Raw genomic sequence first — 26,000 nt, 5'->3', positions numbered from 1 at the left:
CCGGCCCCGCACACGCTCGGCAAGACGCCAGGCTACCTGGAGCAGCAGGTGGTACTTGAGGATGCGCTGCACGGGCTTCAGCAAGTAGGAGCCCAAGGGCAGGGAGTGCTGCAGGAGCGCCTGCCGGTCCCGGAAGAACTTGGCCTGCTGCTTGTCCCGCATGCACTCGGTCAGGGCGGCCACGGAGCTGGGAGCGGGGAGAAGGGGCCATCACCACCTGGGAAGGCCTAGATGGGGATGTGGGGTGCTCCAGGCCCACAAAATAACTCTGTCTCCCCTCTCCACCCCAATTACTCACTTGGGGTAGTTGTTGCAATACTGGGTGTAGATATCAAACTCTTGACTCTAAGAGGAGACCAAAGAAAGATGGTGATTTCTGGGAGACTCCCATTTGACTCTAAACTTGGGTATACCAAAGATACGGCCCTGATCCCCACAGCACACTCTGCCCCCCTTTCCCTGAACACCTGTAGATCCATCTTTTGACCCATCTGTCTGGGAGGTCCCATCCACCTAGCAGCCCCTGGCGCTACCCCAGAATTCCCTTCCCATTTGACACAGGGCACCCGGCACTTCCCCTGGACAGAGGCCACCAGGACTCACACATCCTCTTAAGCTGGGCACTGCTGTGCCTCGGAGCCCCCAGCAAGGCGGGACAAGAGGCAAGGACCCAGCAGGCCCTCTTACCCTTTCCACAAAGCAGCTGGCCACAGCCACAGGGTCACTGTTGCAGCTGTCCAGGTCTCGGAGTAGCTGGCTAGGGGAGGGGAGAGTGGTCATCAGACCCCAGACAGCGGACAGCCTCCACAGCTACCAACACGCCCCCTCCCCAGCCTCCTGGTACCCAGATACACAGCCAGCCCCAGGTGGCATGCCAAAGAGTCGGGGCATCCATCCTCAGAGTGAGCCCTGCCCAGGCCAACAACCACGGAAAGTACCCAGCACTGCCGCAAAGACAGGGAGCAAAGGACACCCACATGCTCAGCAAGCAAGAGAGACAGGGGACACCAGTACCCACCTCGGGAGGGGAGACAGCTCCTCTGCAGGCAGAAGGAGTCAAACACACAAAGGCAGAGATTAAAGGGGGCAGAGGAAAGAGAGGGGACTCCCAAAGGAACCAAAGGCCCCCAGTTCCAAAAGAGGCAGGAAAGGGAGAGAAACAGGGTGAGTCCCAGTACCCCCAGAACTTAGATGGGGCACTATGGGAAACCCTAACTAAATACAATGTTCCCCTGACGCCTCCTCCTGGGCACCTCTTTTCCTGACCCCACCACCAGCCAGCCCGTCAGCCTGCGCCTGCCCTCCTGGACTTCTGCAGCTGGCCCAGCAGGAAGCCCTGCCAGCCCACGTGAAAGGGCCCAGGGTAAGTGTCCTCCTGTCCTCCCAATGCTGTCCCCTCAAGCACTGCCCCTCCCAACCAGTGTCCCTTCCCTGGGGAATCTGTGGGCCCAGGCAGCATACACCAGATCCTCGAGGAGCCCCTGTGCCCCGAACCAGCCCCTCACCGGGCCCTGCTCACCCCCCCTCATCACATTCTGCCTGGCCTGTCATTCTCCTACTGGGTCAGATCACCCCCAGGGAGACCCAACTTCCCATGGGGTCAGTGGGAAGGTGAAGAAGAAATGAAGAGATGTGCAAGTGGGGGGTGAAGATGAAAGAGACAAAGGGGCCACAAAGGTACAGAGGGAAGAGCATCACGTGCCAGAGGCCAGCAGATCCCTGACGAGGTGCTGGTCCAGGCCGACCCAACATGCCCATGGCCTCAAATGATGCAGCACATCAGCCCCAGGGCACGTGGTCCCACATCCCCCTCTCCTACAGGGAGCTAACTGCCCCGCTGTACAGGGATGGACCACCATGACCCACCATGAGCAATCAGGGCCCAGGCCCACATGTCACAGCCCAGGAGACTAGGGACATCCAGGGCTCCTCCCTAGGCCCCCGAGACAGGCCTCTCAGGCAGAACACGGTATGTGTTAGGCCCACTCCATACCTGTTCAGTGCATAGATGTTTTCTATGTTCCCAAAGAGGGCGCTGACTTGTTCCGGTGTCAGCAGCCCAGGCGTGTCGATGATCTTCAAGAGGTAGTCCTGTGTGGAGGGAGGCATCAGAACCCAGCCCCTCCTGGAGCAGTCCTGCCCCCCATTACTTCCCCCAGCCACACCTCATTCTGTCCTCCATTTACAACTACAGTGTGACTTCACAGACGTCGCCTACTGTACTGGGCTGGAGAGCTCTCTCCCCAAAATCAGTATCCGTTCAAGGATCTCAGAACAACAGCATACTGGATTTAGGGTGGGCCCTAAATCCCACAACTGGTGTCCTTGTAAGAGGAAAGGACATAGAGTGACCCAGAGAAGGCGGCAATGGGAAGACGGAGGCAGGTCGGGACAGTACATCTACAGGCCAAGGAAATCCAAGTATTGGCAGCAACCACCTAACAGAAGCTGGGAGAGAGGCATGGAATGCATTCTCCCCCTCAGACCTTCCAGAAGGACCCAATCCTGCCACTATCTTGATTTCCAACTTCTGGCTTCCTAAACCAACATAGAAGAAATTTCTGCATTTTAGCCCCCAGCCTGTGATAATTTATTACAGCAATCCCAGGAAACAAACACAGCTCTCTGCGCTGCGAGCGGAGGGCCTCCTCAGTGGCAGCCGCCCAGCCACCTCCCCGGGCGCCCCGCAGGGAGAAGCCTGTCACGCTGGCCCTGCGAGGTGGGTGCATCTTCATCTCACAGAGGAGGGACTAGGGGCTCAGGGGCTAACGCAGGTGCCCGAGACCCCGCAGCCAGGAACCAACAGAGCAGGGATCCGGGCACAGACGGGCAACATCCAGGCCAGCTGCCCCACTGGGTCCAGTCTCTGTGAGCGGAGCAGTCTCTGTCCCTCCCCATCAACCGTGCCTGCTTCCTGAGGGTCCACTGGAGGTTCCGCTGGCCCCCGCTACTGATCTGACCTGAAGTCTGAGGCTCCCTGGAGCAGGGACACGAGGCCACCCCCCTGCTCCATGCGAAGCAGTCTTCTTCCGACACAACCGTCAGGGAGAACGCTCCCTCCGGGGTCGGAAGCGGGTTGACAGGCGAGCAGGGCCACGCGGAGCCGGAGGCCGGCCACACTGCAGCCCCGCAGCCGCTCGCGCACGCCTCACCTCCACAATGCTGCGCAGGTCCTGCACGTACGTCCGCTCCGTCTCCACGATCTCCCGCACCACGCGGCCCAGGTAGCTGAGCTTGTGCGCCGGGGCCGCCGCGGCCCGGCTGCCGAACGGGGACAGCGGCCCCCCTCCCGCTCAGCCAGCCGCGAGCCGGTGCTGCCGTTGGGCGGATGCCGGCTGCGCGGGGAGCCCGCCCCGTTCTCGGCGGCAGCCTCGGGGCCACTGGGCTCCTCCATGGCGCCGCGGCTGTCACGGGAGGAACCCGACGAGGACGTGGTTGAGGTCAGGCTCACCGGCCGCTCCTGGCTGCCATCCTGGCGGAGGGAGGCAGACACGGGCATCCTGGCATCGCTGCCTGGCGAGGGCACTCCGGGGAGGTTCTGGGCAGGACGGACAGACAAAGAATTAAATCTCCGAATCCTCAGAGAAACAGAAAGCAAAAGCGTGGCTGCTGGGGGAGGAGAGAGTGGGGAGTTAGTACTTAATGGGTACAGAGTTTCCATCTTGCAAGATAAGAGAAGCCCTGGAGACGGTGGCGACAGAGGAGCAACAACGGGAATGCACTTACTGCCACTGTACCACCATACACTTAAAAATGGTTACAATGGAAATTTTGCTTGTGTATTTCACCACAGTTTTAAACACAGCTCAACGTCCAGAAGGTCCTTCCCTCAGACTCCACAAGCACGCACAGGGATGCCCAAGTAACATCTCTTCCTGACTGCAACAGCTCCGGCATCCCCAGAGGAGAGGGTGACCGCATCCAAGGACAATCAAGGGCTCAGAAACCTGAACCCCAGGAGAGCAGAGAGGACATTTCCTCCAAAGCAGAAGCTGGGGTGCCTTCGGGCGGAACCCCAAGCCCAGCCCCGCGGCTCCGGCAAAGCACCCAGCCTCTCCGAACCTACCCCAGGGCTGTGTCCTTGAGAAGGGAGCGACCTGCGGCACGGACAGGTGTGAGCCTGGTGCCTGGCTTGGGGCAAGGGCTCCATAAACCATCGAAACAGTGATGATAATAGCAATTGTCAAAAAGCACTTCCCAAGTGCCCACTTGTCGGGGCCTGGGCTGGGGTCACCAGCAAGGACAGCTGAAGATCTAGCCCTTGGGATCTAAGACGACACACATGCCAGGGGGTAAGATTCTCCTCAGGATCAGGACATCTCTGGGGGCACCAGCAGCTGCACCATGAATGCTTCTGAAGCCTTCTGGATACTGACAGGGAGGCAGAGAAGAGAGGACAAAGGCTCCTGAACCCCAGCACCTGGTACAGGCCCTGACTCACCCCAGCTCCCAGCACACAGGAAATGCCCCAGGCCTGAGCCACCGATGAGTCTCTCTAAACTCCCTTTAGCACCACGAGGTCAGGCAGCCCAGCAGGCAGGAAACTGCTCCCAGGTAAGGCAAACACAGCCTCAGGTGGACTTTAGTCTCTGAGCAGGTGGTGCTGTTCACAGGTAGGCCCACCTGGAACAACCCAGAGCAGTAAGTCTGGCAGGGGCTAAGGCCTCTGGGATGGCCAGGGACGCTCTACCCCAACCCCAGCAGACCACAGCTCACCAACACCACTTCCAGAATGTGCATTGCATTGCTGCCTGCACAGGAACAAAGTTCCAGAGCATCACTCTCACTGTCACTGCCCCAAAGCCTTCCACCCTTACTTCTAGGGCTCAGAAATTACCAGACCACAGGCTAGAACTACAAGGAGGATCTAGGTGCCATCACTCCAGCACTCCTGGGCTCTGGCTTTTGCAAATGTTCTCTCTGCCTGGACATTATTCCCACACCCCCCATGCCCACCCCATCTTCCAAGCCATACCGCCCCCCCAAACCCAGTCACTTTTACCCAATCCTCAGGTTTCAGAGTAGAAGCCAGGCCCCTTCTAGAAACCTCCCCAGAAAACAAACCTGGATGCCCCCTTCCACATACTCTTACAGCACCCCAGGATTTACCCCTACCACTCCCTGCGTGACTGTGACTAGTCTGAGATCCCCTGCCCTAGACCGTAAGTGCCCTAAGCTCAGGGGCCTTAAGGGGGATCTGGCAAATGGATGATGGCGAACAAACCGGTGCGCGTACGGAGCTCGAAATCATGAGCCCAGCGAGAAGTCTCCAGCACAGCACTGTGCCACTGCCGGTCGCAGCTTGGGCACAGGGAGGAGTGTCACCTCTCTGGGGATCCCCGGGAGCCTCTCATTTTGCAGATACAGACAGAGTGGCAGCGCGAAAGCCATTCCTGCCTACTCCGTCCCTTCCAGGTCCAACAGAGGAGAATGAACAGGCTCATCTGGGTGAAACTCCAAGGGAAATGCAGCACTGCTGCTTCTTCCTCCCTCCTCAAAAGAGCCTTTAAAGTTAACCAGCTGGGCCTTTCTACAGAACCAGCCCACAGGGTAAGGCTGTGTGTGTCATTTCAGCACAAAGAAAGACAAAGATCCCAACCCCGCCCCAGTCTTTAACCCCCAGCCCTATGGGACTATGGTGTCCTTCAAAGCCCGCTGCAGTCAGCCCCCACCACCCCCCACTGTCAGTCGCAGCTGGAACAATGGGGCAGAAACTTAGGAGACCTAAGACCTTTCCCAGATCAAACCTGGGGTCAGCCAGCCCCTATGGGGATGCTAAATGGCAAAGGCCCAAGGCCCAGATGGATTTCACAGCTGGCCAGGTCAGTTTTAAAGTAAAAGATTAACCACAGCCCCCCTCCACACACACTCTCAGGGGGGCCTTCTGAGGGTCACTCTTTGGGGATCCCATTGCCCTATAAACCCAGAAATGAAATGAAAGCATCTTTTCTCTTTGGAGAAATTTCCTTTGGTGCAGTGCAGCCATCTCCCCGCAAAGCAAACTCACGTTGTCAAAGTCGCGCCCGCGCCCAGCAGTCCCCCTGCAGCCCAGACAAAGCATACCAGCCAAGCGCTGAAGCATTCTAAGTGCCAAGACACAGCAAGCCACTTTCATCTCCTAACAGCTCTATGAACTCAGTACCATTATTGGCCCCATTTCAGATACAGAAACTTGAGGCCACAGAAGTAACATGTGGCAGTGTCCGGACGTGTACTCGGGCAGGAAGGCTCCAGTGTTCCCACTCCCCTGCCCCTGCCTGCTGTCTCCCTAATGGATTTCACACAAGCCAGGGCCACAGGAAAACGGATTAGTCACAGGCCTTGGCCTCAGCCTAAGCCGTGGGGGACTTATTAAGTCTTGAAAGATGACAGCTTTTAACATGATGCTTCATTTACCCTACAAAGGCCGTGGAGGTAAAGGAATGAAAGTGAAGATTCCTTATAGCTATTTTCTAGACCTGCTACTCTGTGACCTCTGGCCATTTATCGTCCTGTTGGAACAACATGGTAAAATACAGATTCCAGGTCAAAGGATTGCAGGTCATGGAAAAAGGAAAAAGTATGAGGTCACGGACGTCACTAGGCTCTGACTATAATTCCTTGCGTGAGACATGCACTGCAGGGACCAGGAGACCCAGGACCACAGGCTCTCTAGGACAGGAGGCTTGCTGGAAAAGTGCAGAGACCCACAAAGGGAGGATGACAAGCATGTGGGGCAGTGAGAGCAAACAAGGCAGAGTCCAGGGGGGCTGTTAGTAGAGCCATCGCACTCGGTCTGAGTGCATTCTGGTCCTAAAAGCCTGAGCCCAACCATTACTGTGTGTGTAGTTCAGACTCCCAAAGAGACGGCACTAGTGCCTGCCCACCTGTCCCGGGCCAGAGGCGACCTTTCCTTCCTCTTCACTAGTATCACCCCAAATTGCAAGGCTCACCTCAAAGCCAAGATTAGCACTCAGGTCTTCAAACTCATCCAGAAGACACAACCTGGCTGGGGAAGTGGGAGCCTAAAGAAGACAGGCAGAGAGCAGCCAAACCCCCAAGCCAGATGCCCACGCCCACCTCCTCCTACCGCACCCAGTCTCCAGTTGCCCTAAGTCTCTCCCAGCCATGACCTCTTCCATCTCTCAACATGAGTCAGTCCAATCATCAATCAGTGAATCAGTCTTCTAGAAAACTCCGTATCTCCAGTCCCACACCTGTGAAGGTCCCCCAAGCCTTTCTTTTTGATGGACCTAAGAAGTGGCTCAGACACACATCTTTAAAGGGGTGGGTAGGGGGAGACAGGAGAGGAATGTTTCATTTTTTTTTAAAACTCTCTCTAAATTTAAACACAATCCACACCCTTCCTCTGCCCACACCTCCTAGGTTATCGGCCCTCCCTTCTGAGGACCTTCCCCCAATGTCCCCAGGCAGAGAGGCAGGCTGCAGCAGGCCCCTTGGATTCCCAGCACAGCTGACTCGGGTCAAGTCCCATATGCTTTTTCTCCTCACTAGGCCTCAGCACCATGTCCCAAACCTAACCCATACCCCTGCCTCCAACAGGTAAAAAATGACAAAACCCATAATTAGCCCCCATGCCCTATCCTCAGGCCTCTGGTCACTAAGGCAAAAGGACCCTGCTCCCCCATCCCCAACTTCAGAAAAGATGGTCCCAGGGATGCCTAGGTGGCTCAGTTGGTTAAAAGGCCAACTCTTGATCTCAGGGTTATGAGTTCAAGGCCCGTGCTGGGCTCCATGCCCAGTGTGGAGCCTACTTAAAAAAAAAAAAAAAAGAAGAGAAAAGAAAGCAAGAAAAGATGGTCCCACAGGGTCACTCACCTGGAACCTTCTGGAGAACCTCTCCTTTTCTGGTCCTGGGGAATCCCCAGGACTCAGCTCATTCCCTTCTGAACCGCCCCCCCGCCCCCCGCCAGCCAGCAGGCTGCTGAGAAGGCAGGAGAGGGAGGGGGGATCTTGCTGGACAACCCTCTGCGGGCCAGCTCTGGAGACGCCCCAGAAAACAGTTTGCTTCAGAGAGGCTGGCTCCAGGTGCGGAGGAGGCTGATGTCATCCTTTCACCTTCCGCTCCTCACCCCACACCCAAGAAGCGGAAGCCCGACACACCTGTCCCAGAGGCGGGAGGGGAAGGAGCAGGGGGCTCTCCTAAAGGCAACTGCCAACATCCGCCAGCCCTGCGCACCTCCCCAGGGGCTTCCTTCCTCTCTCGACTACACCTCCTACACATCCCAAAGGCTTTCCCACCCTGGGCAGCCAGCCCCTTTGACCCCCCCAGAACGATCGGCCCAGGTCCCCTGTCAGGAACCCCTCAGAGACGGTACCAGAAGGAAGCAATAGAGAAGAGCTACAGCCTCTCCAGACGAGCACCGTCAGGTGAACGGGTGATCTGAAACTGGGGTGCTGAGCTCACTCAGGGGTGCTGTCACCCACAGCTCAGCGCCGCCCCACGCCCCGCTCTTGCCTGTCACTTCTTGCCGCTCCCCCTCAGCCACACCAGTGGGAGGACACCTTGCACCACAGCCCAAGAGGCTTTCCAGAGGACAGGAAGATCCCTGAGGGGGTTGGCTCCTTGCCCCTTTCTGGAGCCGCTTCCTCACTCGGGCTCCTCCCAGTCCTCCCCGGAGACGCAGGGGCTCTAAGCACCCTAAGAAAGGACAAGGGAAGGCTCCCTGGGGAGCGACTGTGTTCGATGTGTTCAATGTCAGCAACGTGACTGTCACAGAGGCTGTGCAAACAGCGTGATCGGGGTTTCTGGGCCACAAACCCAGGCCAGCTGGCTCAAACTCATTTCCCCTCATGTATTTATATTCCCTCGTCAATTCTTTTTCCCACCACCCCAGAACAGCAGGGGCCACCAAGTGTGGCTGGGTCTTTGAAGCAGGACTTCAGCTGCTGGGAAGGGATGGGATCGTGGCCACTGCCAGGGGAGCCCTCCCACCTGAATTCTGGGAGGAAGTCTGGGCCTACAGACTGAAGTCCAGAAATCTTCCTCAGCCTGGCTTTGGAAGTGAAGGAAAGCCGCTGGCATCCTGTCTCAGTGGGAGGACCACTGGCCCTCACCTCACTGTTCCCACCACCCCACAGCCCCAACATTTGCTCATGTGGCTTCTCACACCTGGGATGTGTCCCAGACCCTCTCTCCCTACACAAATCCGGTCAGATCACCTCCTTCAGAAAGGCCTCCTCTACCACTTCCAGCGACATGCCCGCTACAGAGGATGTCGCCCCCCCCCCACTTCAAAGAATAAGCACGTGCTAATCACGCCCCGATAGAAAGAACCTACGGATGTTGTCTCATAGGGGGAAGAGACGTTGCAGATGCGATCAAGTGGAGGCTCTTGAGATGGGAGGTGACCCTAGGTCACCTGGCTGGGTCTGATATAATCACAGGGTCCTTACATGAGGGATGCACAAGGAGTTGGAACTTGGTGTGACAACAAAAGCAGAGGGACAGACAGAAAAGAGGCTGCTGGCTTTGCAGATAGAGGAAAAGGGGTCACCAGCGAAAGGATCTGGCAGCATCGGGAGGCTGGGACAGGGGAGGAAACAAATCCTTCCCCAGAGCCTCCAGAAGGAACACAGCCCTGTGGACCCAGATCCAGTTCTGACCTCCAGAACCGTAGGATAATCAACTTGTGTTATTTCAAGCCACTACACTTGTGGGGTTTGTGCCACAAGGACACTAACACACACACACACACACACACACACACACACACACACACACCTTTTAACTCTAGTGACCTTGAGTATCATTTAAAGTGCTGGTCCTCGGGGGTTCATACGGGCATGTTTTTCTTCTGGACTAGACAGTACAAGTCAGCGGGGCTGGGCCTGCTTTCCAGTACCCTTCTGTCACCCCCCGAGAGCAATGTGCCACCAGGTGCTCAGTAACACCTGTGGAAGGTCTGCGGGACCGTGCTGCTGCGCCTCTCACCAGTTCCAGAGTCAGGCAAAAGAGAAACGGGGCAAAGCCAAGGGCTGAGCCAGTTCCTCCAAGACTAAGAAGTTTCCACATTAGTCACTACCAGCAAGTTTCCAATCTGCCAAGAGGTACCCAGGAGCAGGGACTGCTCATTCACCCTAGCAATCCCGTCCTACTTTAGCCCCAGACAAGGGACTAGAGCAACGGCATAGCCGCCTTGCCATCATGCCACATATCCAATGACCAGCCACAAGAAGCTGAGAGGCAGGGAAAAGCGGCAAAGGAACCACTTTAGAATGTGGAGAAGAGCGGTCCCCCTACAAATAGCCCAGGTAAAGCTGTCTACCAGGAAGTTTCAGAGACATACATACTAAAGGCAAATGAGAGCGACTGCTGTTGATCAGAAATTGCTATCGCTCACAGCCAGGGTAGGTCAACGTGGCTCCCAGCACAGCTTGCCAGAAAATGACACAATGTCCCCAGAAGATGGAGCAGCTAAAGCCTGGGCTAGAAATCACTGCCAGATTCGGTGTTTGTTTCCTAGAGGCCCCACCTCTCTCATCACGAGGGCAGAACGGCTCACAGACCTCCACTCCTTACCAGCAAACTTCAGGTACCTCGCCCTGCAAATCAGCCATCCTGTCGTCCCCACCTCGGGGGCAGGGGCTGCTGGTTTTGAGGCATCTAGGCTGGGGTGGGGGCGGGGAGGAAACACGGGCCACACCTTCAGCAGTTGCAGCATCTACCGTTGCGTCATCGTCAAAGGCACTGGAGAATGTCAGCAGGAAGCAAGTGGGAACAGAGGGGTCCTATGAGGTCCCCGAGTCCCCAGCAGAGAAGGAAAGAACAGGCACACACACGTGTGACGCGAGGCCACAGAGCAGAGGCTGCACGCCCTAAATGGATCCACAGGCTCTGAGGCCGGGCGGATCCGTTCTAAAACCCAGCCACTTGCTTCACTGGCCCCGTGTGGCCTTGGGCAAGCCACCTGACCTCACGGCGCTTCAAGTTCCTTCTCTGCAAAAGGAAAACAAAAGCCCCCACCTGACTGGTGTCCAACACCGAGCGGCGACACAGCGATGTGAACATGAGCCGCACCGTAAGCCCACGGTCAGGGGTAGGAGGACAAGGACGGATAAGTTATTATTTGCTCCACAAGCTCTCAGACGACAGATTTTTTTTTTTCTATTTGTGCCTAAAATATTTACCTACATCTCTCATTAATGATAAAGATAAAAGTTCCACTTGGTGAACCGGCATGACCCAATCCTCCCCCACCGACTATTCACCGTGTACAATCCTGACATGGAGTCGAACCATGATCTCACATGGGAACATATAAAGCGATTCAGCCAGAAAGGCAAACAGTCTGCTATCCGTGCCCAACCGAAGGGCAAAGCAGAAGATGAAGTCTCTGTGAGTCAGAGCTCGCTGCTGCAACAGGCAGGACACATTCCTCTGCGCTCCACAGGGAAAGACGACGTGTCCTGGTGGGAGCTAAAGAGGAACAGAGTGACAGAGGACAACAGCCCTGAGCAGGAACAGGACTGCAGGAAATGGAAGCTGGCAAAAGCACAGATAAGTGATCAGTAAAAACCATCCTTGACACTGGCCCTTGGGTTTTAAAGAAGAAATGGAATCCAGCTGCAAGGTAGACATGTGAAGAACTGGACGTGAGACAAAAACTCAAGGTACTACAGAAAGCCTTGCTGTTCCCCCATTTCCTAAATCACAGGGAATATCAAAGAAGCGGGGAGAGCCGCAAAATGACAAAATGAGTATGAGTGAGCCCGGGGACCCAGGCAGCACGGCTCCAAACCCACCCCAGCCCTGCTCTGCAGCAGCCGGGTGACAAAGGAGCAAGGCAGGGAGCCAACTGTGCCACAGTGTCCGCCCCCTCATTTAGGGAGAACAGTCCCTGCCCTGCCTGAGTTGTGAGCTGCAGAGTTCACTGGACAAGTAGTTTCAAGCACTCACTCCGCACAAAGACACTGTGGAGCCTTGTGGGAGACAGAGATGAATCACACACACAGCCCGCGCTCTCCAGAGCTGATCCTCTATCAGGAGAAGCAAGACAAGTGCCCCAGTAACAAAAGGAGGTAGACAGCGGGGTCATGAGCAGTCTGGGAGCTCAAGGCTGCGTCCAGTTTGGCAAGTCGTTCCACACTCTGAGCACGATGCTAGGCCCTGGGGATACTAAAACGAACAAGACATTGTCCCTGTCTTTGAGGAACCGAATTCTAGAAGCAAAAACAGCCGTATCAACAAATCATCCACCAGGCAATGCCTTGAGTGCTGTACAGAAGTACGAATACAAAACCATGCTAACAGAAGAGGGAGTAGCCGCTGCTACCCTGGGCAGCTCTAAAGGAGGCAAGACTTCAGCTGAGCCTTGAATGATGAGCAAGCTTGTACTTGCCAAGTAAAGAAGAGACAGGAGGGCCCGAGGGGCAACGGCAGCAGCATGCGAGAGCTGAGTCCCAAAAGGACCTGGATCTTCCAAAGGCCTGGGGCGGCTGGCAGCAAGAGGCCAGGCTGGAAGGAATCAGACTGGAGGACGCAGCAGCAGCGGCTCTGTGGGAAAGGACACGCCCGAGCCACGCCTGGAAGGACAACTACCGAGACTCAAGGACTCTGGGAGATTCAAGGACTCTGGGAGACGAGGTGTGAGAATGTGCCCTAAAACGGCACAAGCCACACGTGGGCCTTCGGCAGCAGGTGTCCATAGAGCCAAAGAGCGTTCAGGAAGAATCCAGAGGCCCAAGAAGGTGCTGACTATTCAGAGAGCATCAGGGAGGAGAAAGAATGACCCAGGAAAGCATCTGCTAGAAAGAAGAACGAGACCTATTCCAACCCTTGGACAGCGGGGGCGGGGGGGGCAGCAAGCATCCAAGTAAAGGTGAAGAAGCAAAGCTCCATGTAAGTCCCACGCTTCTGAAAGCAGGAAGAGAACACTGGCTCTAGACAACTGAGATCTGGGGGCTTCGCTGGAAGAAAATGTCCCATTGGGATTCCAGGCCAAAGGCTCTCTACTGGGCTGGGGGTTGGTCAGAACACATCTCCTCACCTGAGGGTTTTCCCCCTTCCCCAAATTCTCACTTTCCCTCCCAAGCAAATTAGAATTAGGGGGCAAGGCTGCCCACAGGGCGGCTCCCCCAAACGCAACTTCCTAATTCCAAGCATGACCATCCAGACCCAGAAGAGTGCTTTCGTCGATGTGAGCAGCCCCATTTTGTGAACTGCTGCCATGCGTCAAACCACCCTGGCCTGCCCCACTTCTTGGGCATTACAGCAAAAATGCCCTGGATGCTGATCTTGGGCCTGGTGCCTGACCCAGTGAAGTTAGGAAAGTGGATTTTCCTTCCTAAGGCAGACTTCATAGACTCCCACAACAAGGGCCAACTCTCAAAGGCAGCCGGCCCTTCAGACAGCAAGGCCTCATACACTTCCCCTCACAGATCCCTCTCCCAGAGCCCAAGACAGCCCCTCTCCACTCTCCGCCCCATAGCACCTGCCTCCACCCCCCAGGTCCCTCATCTTCCCTTCTAAGGGGCCTCAACCAGAGAGGCTGAAGGAACTCATCCAACCAGTTCCCAGGCGGGAGGAAAGGAGCCTTCTCCCGGAGCTGAGAGGTTAGGAGAGCAGAAGGCAGCCGGGAGGGGCAGCTGTCACCAAAGCCCAGATTCTCGGGTGAGGGGATGCACGTGGTGTGGAGCAGACCAGACCAGGCAGCACAGTCCTGCTCCTGGAAGAGCAAGGCCTTGCTTCAAGGTAAAAAACACAGCCAAGTCAGGGTGGCAATCTGCTCCCCGACCTCCCTGCTCCTGCAGCCCAGAACTCCGGAAGTGGTGGGCACAGCCCCTGCCTAGCAGTGTCCATCTGGGATGAAACAGTGTGGGGGAGAACTTCCTTTCACTTGCTGACCTGCCACCACTTGATTTTATCCAAAATAGCCACCCTCTATGGATTGTGGGAAAAAGAAACTTCAGGAAGAAGGAGGAGATTAACTCTGCTTTTCCCAGTGCCTACGCGCCTTTGTGCTGGGTCCCTCCAACAGCAGCCCCTTCTCTAAACCACCCAACTCTGAATGTTCAGAAATCAGAAGACCCTCTGAAACTCCCGGCAGAACCGTCTACAGTCTCCTCGAAAAAGGAACATAGGGCTGTCTTGCTCTTACCCAGCCACAACTGATGAATCCACTAGAAGAAACCAGGGCAGGATAGGAGGAAAACAACAACAACAAACACAATAGCTCTCCTTTACCTGCATCCACGGGGTTCCTCAGTTTCTGAACCCCCAAGGGAGAAACCTACCTTTTGCCCCCAAACCTGTGGCTGGCCAGGTTTCACGGGGGAGTTCAGAGAGGTCTGGAGGCCCAGAGCTGAGAGTACTCGTTAGGCCCCCTTGTACCCCCTGGCCTGGCCTCAGCGGGGTACCTACCGCCTTCCTCAAAAGGGCTCCCATCAGAGCACCAAGAGGGCCGCTTGGGGCCCGGGAGCTGCATCCTCCCAGGCCCGGCAGCCGAGCGGTTAACAGGCTTGGGGCGAGCAGCGAACTGCCACCAACAGCCTCGGGAATTAAAGTGCCCGCCCGCCTCCTGCAAAACCTCTCCAATCAATGTCCTATTCAGAACCAGTTCTGCGTGTGGGTCATGCTTGCTGCATTTCTTTCATTCCTGATGACTGGGGGGCCCCTGACGGAGGAAATGGGGCTTCTCACCCTAATTCAGCAGGTGCCCCCTGAGGACCCAGGTCACAGTCGGGAAGGTCAGCACTGCCCCACGGAGGACATGCAAATATGTGGGCAATTAAACACAAGGGGACACTAACTGTAGGAAGTCAACACTGAGGACACTTGAACAAAGCCCGATCATTCAGCAGCACAACAATACTCCATTTACGTGGCTCCTCCCCCAGCCCAGGCCCTCAAAGCCTGAGGATATTAACCCCTGTCCTTACAACAGCCAAGAGCACAGGGAAGGGGCAGGTGAGAGCAGGAATTATTATCCCCGTTTTACAGATCAGGAACCGGAGGTACCAGTGGCTCCCAAAATGCCAGACTGGAACACCAACTAGCATGCTGTTCGGGTGCACCAGGCCTCGTGCTGAACACAATCTCTACGTAATCTCCTCACAACAACCCCAAGTCCGGAGCCAGGTGTTCACTTACCCAAGGCCGGAACAGTGAGGTAGGAGGGAAAGCCAGGGTTTCCTGGAATCCTTGCTTCCTGAGTTCACCATTCCTCAACACCGCCTCCTAGGGGGGGCCTTAAGGGATGCAGATGGCACTCCGTCAGCCCACTTTGTATGAATGCCCTCCGGCACTTTAAGTTTTACAAGTAACACTTTGCTCAGAACAAGTTCTTACGCTACACGGCAACCTCAGAAAGATGGCAAAATGGAGTCACCTGGGAATTTACAACTCCCTTCTAGAAGCTTCCAGGAATGGTTTCTGTGCCCATTGAAGATGGCCCACGGACCAGTGCACAGGCTGCCTCTCTGCACCCCATCACAGTGAGGGGTACTCCTCTGCACAGCAGCTTGATGAGGAGCAAGGACCTGAAGTGTCTTCTGTGAGCGCTCTAACTTCTTCACACAGTTACAGCCTCCTACAGGTAAGAACCACATCTTGTTGTACCCTTTTGCCTCCAGGTCTTCTGACACTCAAATGCCTACTGCTGATTTTGGGAGCTGTGCAAACACATGCTAGAAAAAGGCCAAAGTGAAGCACACAGGGTCGATGGTATTTTCTGAGCTCTTATGGGAGAAAAAGGTTTGGGAATGGAGAGCCAAGCTGTTCACCTCTTCTTGGTTGCCTGGTCAGACCCAGCCCAGCTGAAAGCTGCAGAATCGAGGCTTAGAGGACTTCCTTCTGAAAACAGAATTACCCAAACCCACTAACATTTATTGGCAGTATAAACCATGTCCCAGGTTGTGAGAACACAGCAATACAGAAGACAAATCCTTGCTATCAGGAGCTTACCCTCCAGGAAGGAAGGACACAAAAGGTAGACAAATGGCTAATATATTTCTGGAGAGTGGTAAGTGTCATAAAGAAGATAAAGCAGGGAAAAGAGTGAGGCACTCTCTCTCTCAAATAAATAAAAATAAATATTTTTAAAAAGGGGAGGGGCGTCTGGATGGCTCAGTCGGTTAAGCACCTGCCCTCAGCTCAGGTTATGATCTCAGGGTCCTGGGATGGAGTCCTGAGCCTGGCTCCCTGCTCAGCAGCGATTGTTTATCCCTCTCCCTCTGCCCCTGCCCATGCTTGGGCGTGCTCTCAAACGTGCACTCTCTCGCTCTCTCAAAAATAAATAAATAAATAATGAATTAATAAATAAATAAAATCTTAAAAAAAAAAAAAGAATAAGTGGGGGATAGGGATGTTATTTGGTCAAGAGGTCCGGGAAGGCTCCGAGGAAGGGACTCTTGAGCACAATCCTGTTTAAGAAGCAGGCAGACATGCAAAGTTCTGGGGGAAGAGCCTTCCAACAATCCTTTCCTCTACTCCACTGCAGCCACCCACCCACACATTTCGTATGTCCTAGACCTCCTCATCACCAGTAAGTGCGGCCTTACAAAATATCTTACTTTTCAGCATCCCACTCTTCGCACCCACTGAAGAGGAGCTGAGTATAAACACTACTAACCATACAACAAAATAAGCCATTACAAGATGGAACAAATTGGTACTCCAAGAGCTAAAAGAAAAGAAAAATCTGGGCGCCTGGGTGGCTCAGAGAGTTGAGCATCTGACTCTTGGTTTCAGCTCAGGTCATGATCTCATGGGTCATGGGATCCAGCCCATGTACAGCTCCATGCTCAGCAGGGAGTCTACCTGAAGACCCTCTCCTTCTGCCCTTACCCCCACTCTCTCTCAAATAAATAAATCTTAAAATAAATAAATAAATTTCCCAATAAAGAAAAGCCCAGGACTAGATGGCCCCACTGGTGAATTCTACCAAACACTTAAAGGAATTAACACCAATTCTTTACAAACTCTTCCAAAAATAGAAGAGGAAGGAATACTTCCCAACTCATTCTATGAGGCCATATTACCCTGATATCAAAACCAGACAAGACATCACAAGAAAAGAAAACTACAGTCTAAAATCCCTAATAAAGATGTAAAAAATCCCCAGCAAAATACTAATAGAAACCAGTAATACATAAAAAGGAGTATACACTATGACCATATGGATATTAATGAAGTACAAAACCACCTGATAATCTCAGTAGACCCAGAAGAAACATTTGACAAAACTTAATGCCCTTCCATAATAAAAACACTTCCACAAACTAGGAATAGAAGGGAACATTCCCATCCTTATAAAGAGCATCTACAAAAAACCTATAGGTACTTCATAATTAATGAAGAAAGAACTGAATGCCTTTCCCCTAAGATCAGGAGCAAGACAAGGATGTCATGCCAGTCTGTTCAACACTGTACTAGAGTTCTAGCCAGGGCAATTAAGCAAGAAAAAGAAATAAAAGAAATAAAAAGAAATAAAAGTACTTCATAATTAATGAAGAAAGACTGAATGCCTTTCCCCTAAGATCAGGAGCAAGACAAGGATGTCATGCCAGTCTGTTCAACACTGTACTAGAGTTCTAGCCAGGGCAATTAAGCAAGAAAAAGAAATAAAAGAAATAAAAAGAAATAAAAGTACTTCATAATTAATGAAGAAAGACTGAATGCCTTTCCCCTAAGATCAGGAGCAAGACAAGGATGTCATGCCAGTCTGTTCAACACTGTACTAGAGTTCTAGCCAGGGCAATTAAGCAAGAAAAAGAAATAAAAGAAATAAAAAGAAATAAAAGTACTTCATAATTAATGAAGAAAGACTGAATGCCTTTCCCCTAAGATCAGGAGCAAGACAAGGATGTCATGCCAGTCTGTTCAACACTGTACTAGAGTTCTAGCCAGGGCAATTAAGCAAGAAAAAGAAATAAAAGAAATAAAAAGAAATAAAAGTACTTCATAATTAATGAAGAAAGACTGAATGCCTTTCCCAAGATCAGGAGCAAGACAAGGATGTCATGCCAGTCTGTTCAACACTGTACTAGAGTTCTAGCCAGGGCAATTAAGCAAGAAAAAGAAATAAAAGACATTCAGATTGAAAAGGAAGAAGTAAAACTATCTCTATTCACAGATGACATAATCTTGTATATAGAAAAGGATTCCACTATAAAACCACCCTAAGGAATCCACTATAAAACTACTAGTACTAATGAAAGAGTTCAGCAACATAGCAGGTTACAAGATCAACACACACAAATCAATTTTATTCCTATACACTGGCAGTGAACAATCCAAAAATGAAATAAAGAAACAAAACAACACCATTTATAATAGCAGCAAAAAGCTTAAAATACTTTGGAATACATTTATTTATAATAAATCCAAGTTCAAGAAGACCATGTTGTTATATATGTCAAAATTAAAACATGAAACCATATCTTACTTACAGACAACAGTAAAAAGTATAAAAACATGCAAAGGTATAATAAACACCATATTCAGGAGAATGTCACTTCTGGGGAGGGAGGGAAGAGAAAGGTTTCCCTAAGAAACCATGTTCCCTTGCACGTGGAACATTCTCGCTCTCTGATAAATGAGAGAGGCAAATTCGATAGGATTACCATTTGCGGTCAGGATGGTGGGCACGGGAACCCGGGCGGGGGTTCCTAGGCAGGGGTGGGCCCCAGCCTCCCGAAGACTGACTAGGGCAAACAGCACCGAGGCTACACACCAAAGCACCTTTCAGCAGCATCCATAACCAAAACGAAGGAACACAGCTCCCAATGGAAAGAGGCCTGGGCTGTCCGACACTGCAGCTCCTCCCTGTCATTTTCTGGCCTCCAAAAGTGCCGTGCAGCACCCAGGGAGATGCTTAAAACGGAAATGGACTGAAAGCATTCTCATTTCTACGAAGGCAAGTGCCCTTTGGGCAAACTGGCAATCTACCGGGGCGGAGCTGGATTAGGGCTGGCCCTGTCTCTGCTGTGCCGTTAACACATGAAAACTGCACTGGCTGGACTCCCCGTGGAGACGGCTGTCCAGAAAGCCACATTTTTAAGAGAGTTTTGAAACAGTCTTGGGTAAAGCTGAGCGCCTGCAACCTGGGGTCATTCAAAAGTTCAAATCACGTTCCTGCCAAGTCTTGGGGAGTGATCCTGGACAAATTTCCAACCTTGCGCGGACTACACTTACTTCTCCATGGCTGGGGGTAACACCACTTACTTGGCCTACCTGAAAGGAGTAGTGGTATTATTACCTAAGTATCAACATTTTTGAAATTTTTCATCCATCTGGTTGGGAATCTTTTAAAAAAATATGGTAAGCACTTCCTTGCATGCCTTCCTAAACAGTCAAGGGAGCATAATTCAACCTTTTCTGGATGACTCAAGGTCACAATTACAGCAAAGCATCAATTATCAAAATGATAATCCCCCCCCCCCCCCCCCCCCCGGAGGGCCAAGGTGTGCCAGGCCATCCGTCCTAAATAAGAGATCCCGGCTTCCGCCAGCGCCGGCCCCTCCTGCTGGTCCGACCTCTGTCCACTCTTCCTGCCAGCTCTCAGCTCCTCATGGGCATTTTCCCTCTCTGCGCTCATCACTTTACCGTGTTTCCTCTGCTGCTTCCTTTCAGCTGCCAGCTCGGAAAGAGGACAGCAACACACATATATAGGAGTTAAACAGAGTCTGAAGGAGCAAGGGTGAAAAATAACGTAGGAACTTGCGTCCTGGCTGATCTGGGGCTGGCTGGCTGATGCAGGTAAGCGAGGCTGCAGAGGGGACAGGTCAGGAAGAGCATGAAAGAGGTGACCCCCACCACTGCCTTCCGTGGGGTATTACGGCACCTAGTATGGGATGAACTATACTCAAAACTACAAGCACACACCACCCCCCACCCCGTCGGCTCTGGGCCCAACCTGCATGGGGGCAGAGCCCGAAGCACGCCTGGCGGGACTGGTCCCAGCGACCCCACCAGCCTTGCACTTTCCAGGCTGCAGGAATACAGAGCGGCCTGCCTCTCTGCCACAGCAGCAGACCACAGGTTAACTTTCCTAACTACCCTAGGCGTCTTTAGAAAGGAAGAGAGCATTTGTGAAGAGTGTGAAAATCTCTTTAATTCTTAAGATTTCACCATACGGTAGGGTTTCACTTACACAAAAAGTATTTATTGGAGGGGCGCCAGGGTGGCTCAGTCGGTTAAGCGCCTGCCTTCGGTTGGGGTCATGATGGGGGGGGCAATAGACCCCCCCACAACAGGCTCTCTGCTCAGCAGGGAGTCGCTTCTCCCTCTCCCTTTGCCCCTCCCCCCACTCATGTGCGAGCTCTCTTTCTCAAATAAATAAAATCTTTAAAAAAATATTTATTGGAACCCTACGACGCAGCAAGCACTGGGGATGTAGCAATGTGCAGGGCAGACAGGCTGCGTGAATACTGGTTCCCTTTTCCTGTCAACAAGCACTTGTCAACTATTGCTCAAGAGCCTCCAATGTACACACACACAGTCTTGTAGCCTGGAGAGTATAGGATGTGAGCTTCCAGTACCTGCAGAACCCATCTCTCCTCTTGAGATCCTGTTACCGCAGTAAGAACTAGACTTCACTCACCCTGCATCTCTCCCTGCGTTCACAGTCAGACCCCAGTAATAATCAGCAACTACGAGGACTCCCAAACCAGGTTTTCCAAAAGGCTGCCTGAGCCCATCAGAACCTTGTGCAGGTCCTGTGTCCAGCCACACAACCTGCTCAGCAGGAAACTTAAAAATCCACTGCCTGAGCTTAAACCAGAGATCCCTCCCCAAAGGCCAGCCAGAGAACTGCACAAAGCCTGGCTCTCCCTTTGCCTGCGTTCCCAGATGGCAACTGCCCACCCAGGTGGGGCCTCACCCCCACCACTGCCTTCTCCCCCAAGCTCCCGAGGAACAAAAGCTGGAGCCAATGAGACCACCAAGCCCAGATTACTCTCAGGCTGGGACCTCCGCACAAGCTCCTCACACCCTGCTGATTACACTTCATACTGTTCTCTGTGCTACACAGGAACGAAGATGAATCCAGCACAGTTCCTGCCTCAGAGAGCTTCTCATCAAAAGGAGCACAGAGCAGACCCAGTTAACAAGACCAGCCACCACTGCCGACAGCTAACTCCCAGAGGGACTCCCAGAGGGACTGCCGAGTGTCTTCAGGTGCACCACCTTCTAATCACGGTATAGGCAACCCTGCCCAGTTCCCCTCCTCTAAGGTCGCCCAAAACCAAAAATGCCTGGGGCTATTCAGGGCCATCTTTGTAACTTCCTCTGAGGCCAGATTATAACTAGCTTTATGCAGTCTCTAGGCACCGATTGGCAGGCGCAGAAAGTTCCTTCACCACATGGCCCCCCTGGCTGTCCTGCGTGCACCACCGGGGCCCTCAGGGGGTGTGGTCTGGCTGATGACCACTTCCCTGGGCCTCACCCTCCACAGCCCATCCCTGCTTCCTGAGCCAGGGCAGGGCCCCCAGGAAACCACTCACCACAGCTTTGACAGCAGTCTTCGAGCAGGCCCCTCCCTTTGAGGTCTGTGGTTCCAGCTGAGAGAAGAGAGTCCACAGCCTGGCTGGGAGGACGCAGCGCTAAGCTGGGCCGTTAGAGTCCACCCAGAACCTGAGATAAGGCTCCGCGAGAATCCTCTTGCCACCTATGCAATCTGCCCAGCCCTCCCCTCCTTCTCCCTCATCTCCCCCACCCCTTCTTCCCTCCCTCTCTGAACCTAACTTATCTACAGGAGGCTGGGAGAGGGGCAGATAGCCTTCCCAGTTGTGAGGCCAGGTAGAGAGGCCAGGGACCATGCTGTGATTCATCATGGTTGGTTAGAAGCTAGGGAAATTCCAGAGCAAGGGAAGGCCAGGGTTGCCCCCGGGTCACCCTGTCCTGGGGGAGAGGCAGCACACATCTGGGAGTCCTGCGTCCTCAGCCCAACCATCGGAAATCTAGGATAGGGTAGAAAAGTCTCACTAATGAGAAAGTCTGCACTACCTAAGGTTTCTGTTTTTATGTCCCTCCAATTCCCCATCTCTGCCCAACACTGGAAATGCAAAGCCTTTTATCCAGAGTTCTTAGCAATGGCAGGATATATCCTGGGCTACCCTCCCCCACCCCGCACAATTTGGCTGCAGAAATAATACAACTATCGCTTACTGAACACCTCTGTGGGCTCTGCTGAGCATTTAACACACATTCTCATTGTTCATTCTCACATAATACCGTACGTGGTAGGTATGATGACTAACTCCATTTTACAGGTGAGAAACACAGGCTCAGAGCAGTTCAGCACCATGGGCTAGCAAGCTGGAAAGCTGGGATCAGACCCCAGGTGCACCCAATTCCAAACCCTGTCCCTCAGTCCCAAAGTGGGTTGCTCCAACTGGAATTCAAGCAAAGGCGATAAGAGATGAAGGGAAATTCTTCCCTCAGGCATTATCTCCCATATCCCTTGCTCAGGAGGCTTCCCAGACCACCCCATCTAAAATGCCATCTCACCCTCTCTGTGGCAACGCACATCTACCTTCCCTATCACATGTTTCTACTTATCACTGACAGGCTTGCCTTTTTTTTTTTTTTTTTTAACTGACATGCTTTCTATTTCGCTTTCTATCTTGCTCACTGTCAGCTCTCCCCACTACAAGTCAGTTCCAGGTCAATATTTGTGTATTTTGTCCACTGCATCTATATTCATATACAGTAGGCGCCAAATAAACGTTGAATGAACGAATACTTAGAAACAGAACTAAGAAGCCTAACTGTAGGAAGAAAAAAAGAAACACTATCCATCCAGTCAGGGGAAGGAGAGATGAGAAAAGAGTGTGTGTGGCCAGGAGCAAGTTAGGGGCCCTAAGAGGAGCCCAACAGGAGGAAATGAGGGTCTGCCAGGTCCCCTGCGGATTCCAGTGGAGCCTTCCCGCACAGTAGTGACTTCCAGCTGCCAAGGCTCCAGCCTGAGGGCTTCTGCTGGGGAGGGTGGGCAGGCAGCCCTGGAACAAAGGCCTATGGACGTGCAGCTGGCCAGAGAGCCGGCACAGAGCAGAGGCCTGGGCCAGAGGGGCAGCCTGGGGGGCGGGGGAGGCAAATGAGCTGAAGAGGGCCTCGGTGCAGCTGCAAAGGCAACAGCCTCCCAAAGCCCAGAGTCCCCTCAACCCCCAACACAACAGAGAATAACTAGACATCTCCACAATTAACCCTCCAGAGTCAGCGCCCCAGCCTGGGCTTGTGGCGACCCCTCTAGGCTTGGAGCCAGAGCGTTCACAAGGTTCTGAGAGGGGGTGGAGGTGAAGGGGCAAGCCACCATCTGGAACACAGTCCCTTTTCCCCTCCAGCCCTGGTCATCCCTCAGGCCATGGCCTTTGGCCTCCTCCGGTGTAAACACAGTGACCCTGGGTTAGCTGTGGATTTGGTAAGCCAAATATTTACTCTGGAGCTGAGCTATCACAGGCCATGGATGTAAACTTCCACCATAGGATCCTGGTATCTACCATCTCCTATGGCACACATGGGACATAGCCAGTAAACTTTAAAGCTCTCGAGAGCCTCTGCTAGCCGCAATGAGCCCTTTATTTTGTGTAAGAGTTTATGGAGCACTTTCCACATGTCTGGCTGCATTTGATCCTCACCACAACCTCTATAAGGAAGAGAAGGCAAGTAACCCTGCTTTACTCACGTGGAAACTGAGTCTGAAAGATACGTGATTTGCCCAGGCCATGCTTGAGAAAGCACGGATCAGCCAGAGCAGGAAATCTGAGTTCTAGTCCCCGTTTGGCCAACAGGGACCAGGCTCAAACCACCTCCCACCTCTGGGCTCTGCTTCCTTTGTGTGTAGACTAGGCTTATCAGAGGTGCCTTCCAGCACTAGCGACTCTACCAATCTTTCATGGTATGCAGTGGAGCCAAGATGAAAAGTCAAGCAAAATCCTGTGCTGGACTCCCAGGCCGGTGCTCTTTCCACTCCTCCTGATAGGCCACATCTAATAAAAGGCCACATCTAATAAAAGTGGAAAAGCCCCCAAAACAACTCTTAAATGACTCCTTCTGCTTCTAGGACTTGGTTTACCCCATGCTGACTCCCTGCCCTACCCCAGAGCAAGACACCAGGGAGCCAAGGGGTTGCCCAGCACTCAGGGAAGGGAACAGGTTCAGCAGAAGCAGCAGGAGCATTAACAGCAGGCTCAGAAGGAAGAGATGAGGCATCCTGGGATCACTGGGAGGGGTGAACAAACGACAGAAGGGGTACACCTTCCTTTGGTTCTTACTCTCTAGGTTTTCTGCTGGGGATGGTTGGAATGAAGTCATTCCCAGCTCAAGTCAATCAGGACTCCACTTCCCATCCAGCAAGGGAGGTGCTGGAAAGGCACTTTCCTAAAAGGAAACAGGAGACACGCTAGAAGGGAAGCCCTCCTGGGCTGTCATTACTCTCCCTACTTATTTTTTAAGTTCAATGTGATTGGGCTGCATGCACAAGCAGGGCTGGGGAGACTGAGAACTCCCAGTCTAGGGTTCCAGGTAGGATAGTGCGGGGTCGAGTCGCCTCCTCAAGGGCACTGGAGAAGACAGCCTCCTTCATCCACCAACAGTTTAGCAAGTGGCCTCGAGGATGAAACTCTAACAGCGGCCACTAACACCGCCCCCCCTAAGGCCACACCTCTCCAGCCTCCTACCAATACATTTCCCACTCCGTTCTCTTTGTTTTCAAAAGCAGCTCCAAAGAGTAAAAGTAGCTACCTAAAAATGTCTTGAAATTTCAAGCTTGCACGTCTCATCCTAGCTTTCCAAACCAAAGGGCTGAGAATGGGGAGAAAATTAACCGAACAGATTTCAGGAGTGGGCGAGGTCGAGGCCGACAGTGGCAGGCAGTGGCCTCTATGCCTTCGGCTCCCGACATCCCATTTCTGGCCACCCACTCTAACCCTGGCAGGACAAGAGCTGAGATTCCCAAGAACAAGCACCGTGTGGCACCAACCCGGAACAAGCTGCTGGCGCCCCTTGGGCTCCCAGGACCAGAGGCTGAAATCCCTCCCCAGAAGGTTCCACCCGACCCGAGTCCCACAGTCCGAGGCAAGGGCCAGCCCTCTGGCGGCCGAGCGCGCAGGCGGGGAGGGCGGACGCAGCCTCGCGGGCTTCCCGGCTTTCAAATGGAGCTTCCCGGGGCCACCTGGCGCGCTCGCTCCTTTTGTTTCCGGGGTGGGGACTACAGGACAGAAAAGGTGTCCGTGCGCGAGCCTCCCGGGCTCCGGTCCTCTGCCGGCTCGCCCTGGAAAGCGCCCACGCAGCCCCGGGCCCTTCTCGGCCACCCCGAGTCCCCACTCCGCGGGGAGCTGGGGCGAGGGCCCAGGAGGGTGAGGGCCTCGGAGTGGCTCCGGGCGCGGCCACTGGCCGAAGGAGAGGGGAGAAGCGAGGGCCACTCACCGCGCGGTCGCCGCCCCGCCGGGTCCCGCACGCTCCGCGCGCGAGGCTGCCCAGGTGCGGCCGCGACGCAGGCGCGAGTTTGAAAGTCGCTCTCGGCAGGGGCTGAGGCTGCCGGCCGCTCCCACCCACGGCCCAGCCCCTCGGCTGCCCGGGACGCGGCCAGCTGCTGACGCGGCCCCCGGGGACCCCAGCCCGCGCGCCTTCCCAGCGCCGGCCAGGAAGTCGGGGCCGGGCGAGCGGAGCCGGAGCTGCCGCCGGAGGGAGGCGGGAGGGAGGGGCGGGCCAGGAATTTTTCCAGTGGGTGGAGACTCGGGCCGGCCGCTGGAATCCAGCAATTGGCGGCTCCGCCGGGACCCAGAGAACCTTCGCGACGCGGCAAGCCGGAGCCCGGGGTGAAGGGGATCCTGCGGAGCTAATGATTAACGCCCGCAGGTGGGGCGAGCGCGCCGCCCAGATGGTGACTGTCCAGCCCCACGTGAGGCGCTCTCCGACCGCCCCAATGCTCGCAGATACAAAGACGCACGTGGTGGGGGTCACCCCGGTGTCACAGCCAAATATCCCCCATTGTGCGGCTAGGAAAGGGGATTTCTAGTAAGACATTAGCTGGGATCGGCTTTGGGGGTCTCGATCCTAC

The 26,000-nt window shown here is 53.9% G+C and overlaps 1 protein-coding gene across 1 annotated transcript in view; it reads right to left on the bottom strand.

The window, feature by feature from the left end:
* PLEKHG3 (pleckstrin homology and RhoGEF domain containing G3) overlaps positions 1-25,794 on the bottom strand; it is a 37,684-nt gene extending 11,890 nt beyond the window's left edge. The window contains 7 exon segments of the mRNA XM_034642337.1: positions 37-187; positions 299-345; positions 688-757; positions 1,994-2,091; positions 3,153-3,289; positions 3,292-3,538; positions 25,367-25,794. Coding sequence (XP_034498228.1) covers positions 37-187; positions 299-345; positions 688-757; positions 1,994-2,091; positions 3,153-3,289; positions 3,292-3,499 — 711 coding nt within the window. The 5' untranslated portion in view covers positions 3,500-3,538; positions 25,367-25,794.
* Between the last annotated feature and the right edge of the window lie 206 nt (positions 25,795-26,000).

The sequence above is a fragment of the Ailuropoda melanoleuca genome, chromosome 14 (genome assembly GCF_002007445.2).
Source record: "Ailuropoda melanoleuca isolate Jingjing chromosome 14, ASM200744v2, whole genome shotgun sequence".
Taxonomy (NCBI): Eukaryota; Metazoa; Chordata; class Mammalia; order Carnivora; family Ursidae; genus Ailuropoda; species Ailuropoda melanoleuca.
The sequence above is the reverse complement of the archived record's forward strand: the minus strand, read 5'-3'. Positions and strand labels throughout refer to the sequence as shown.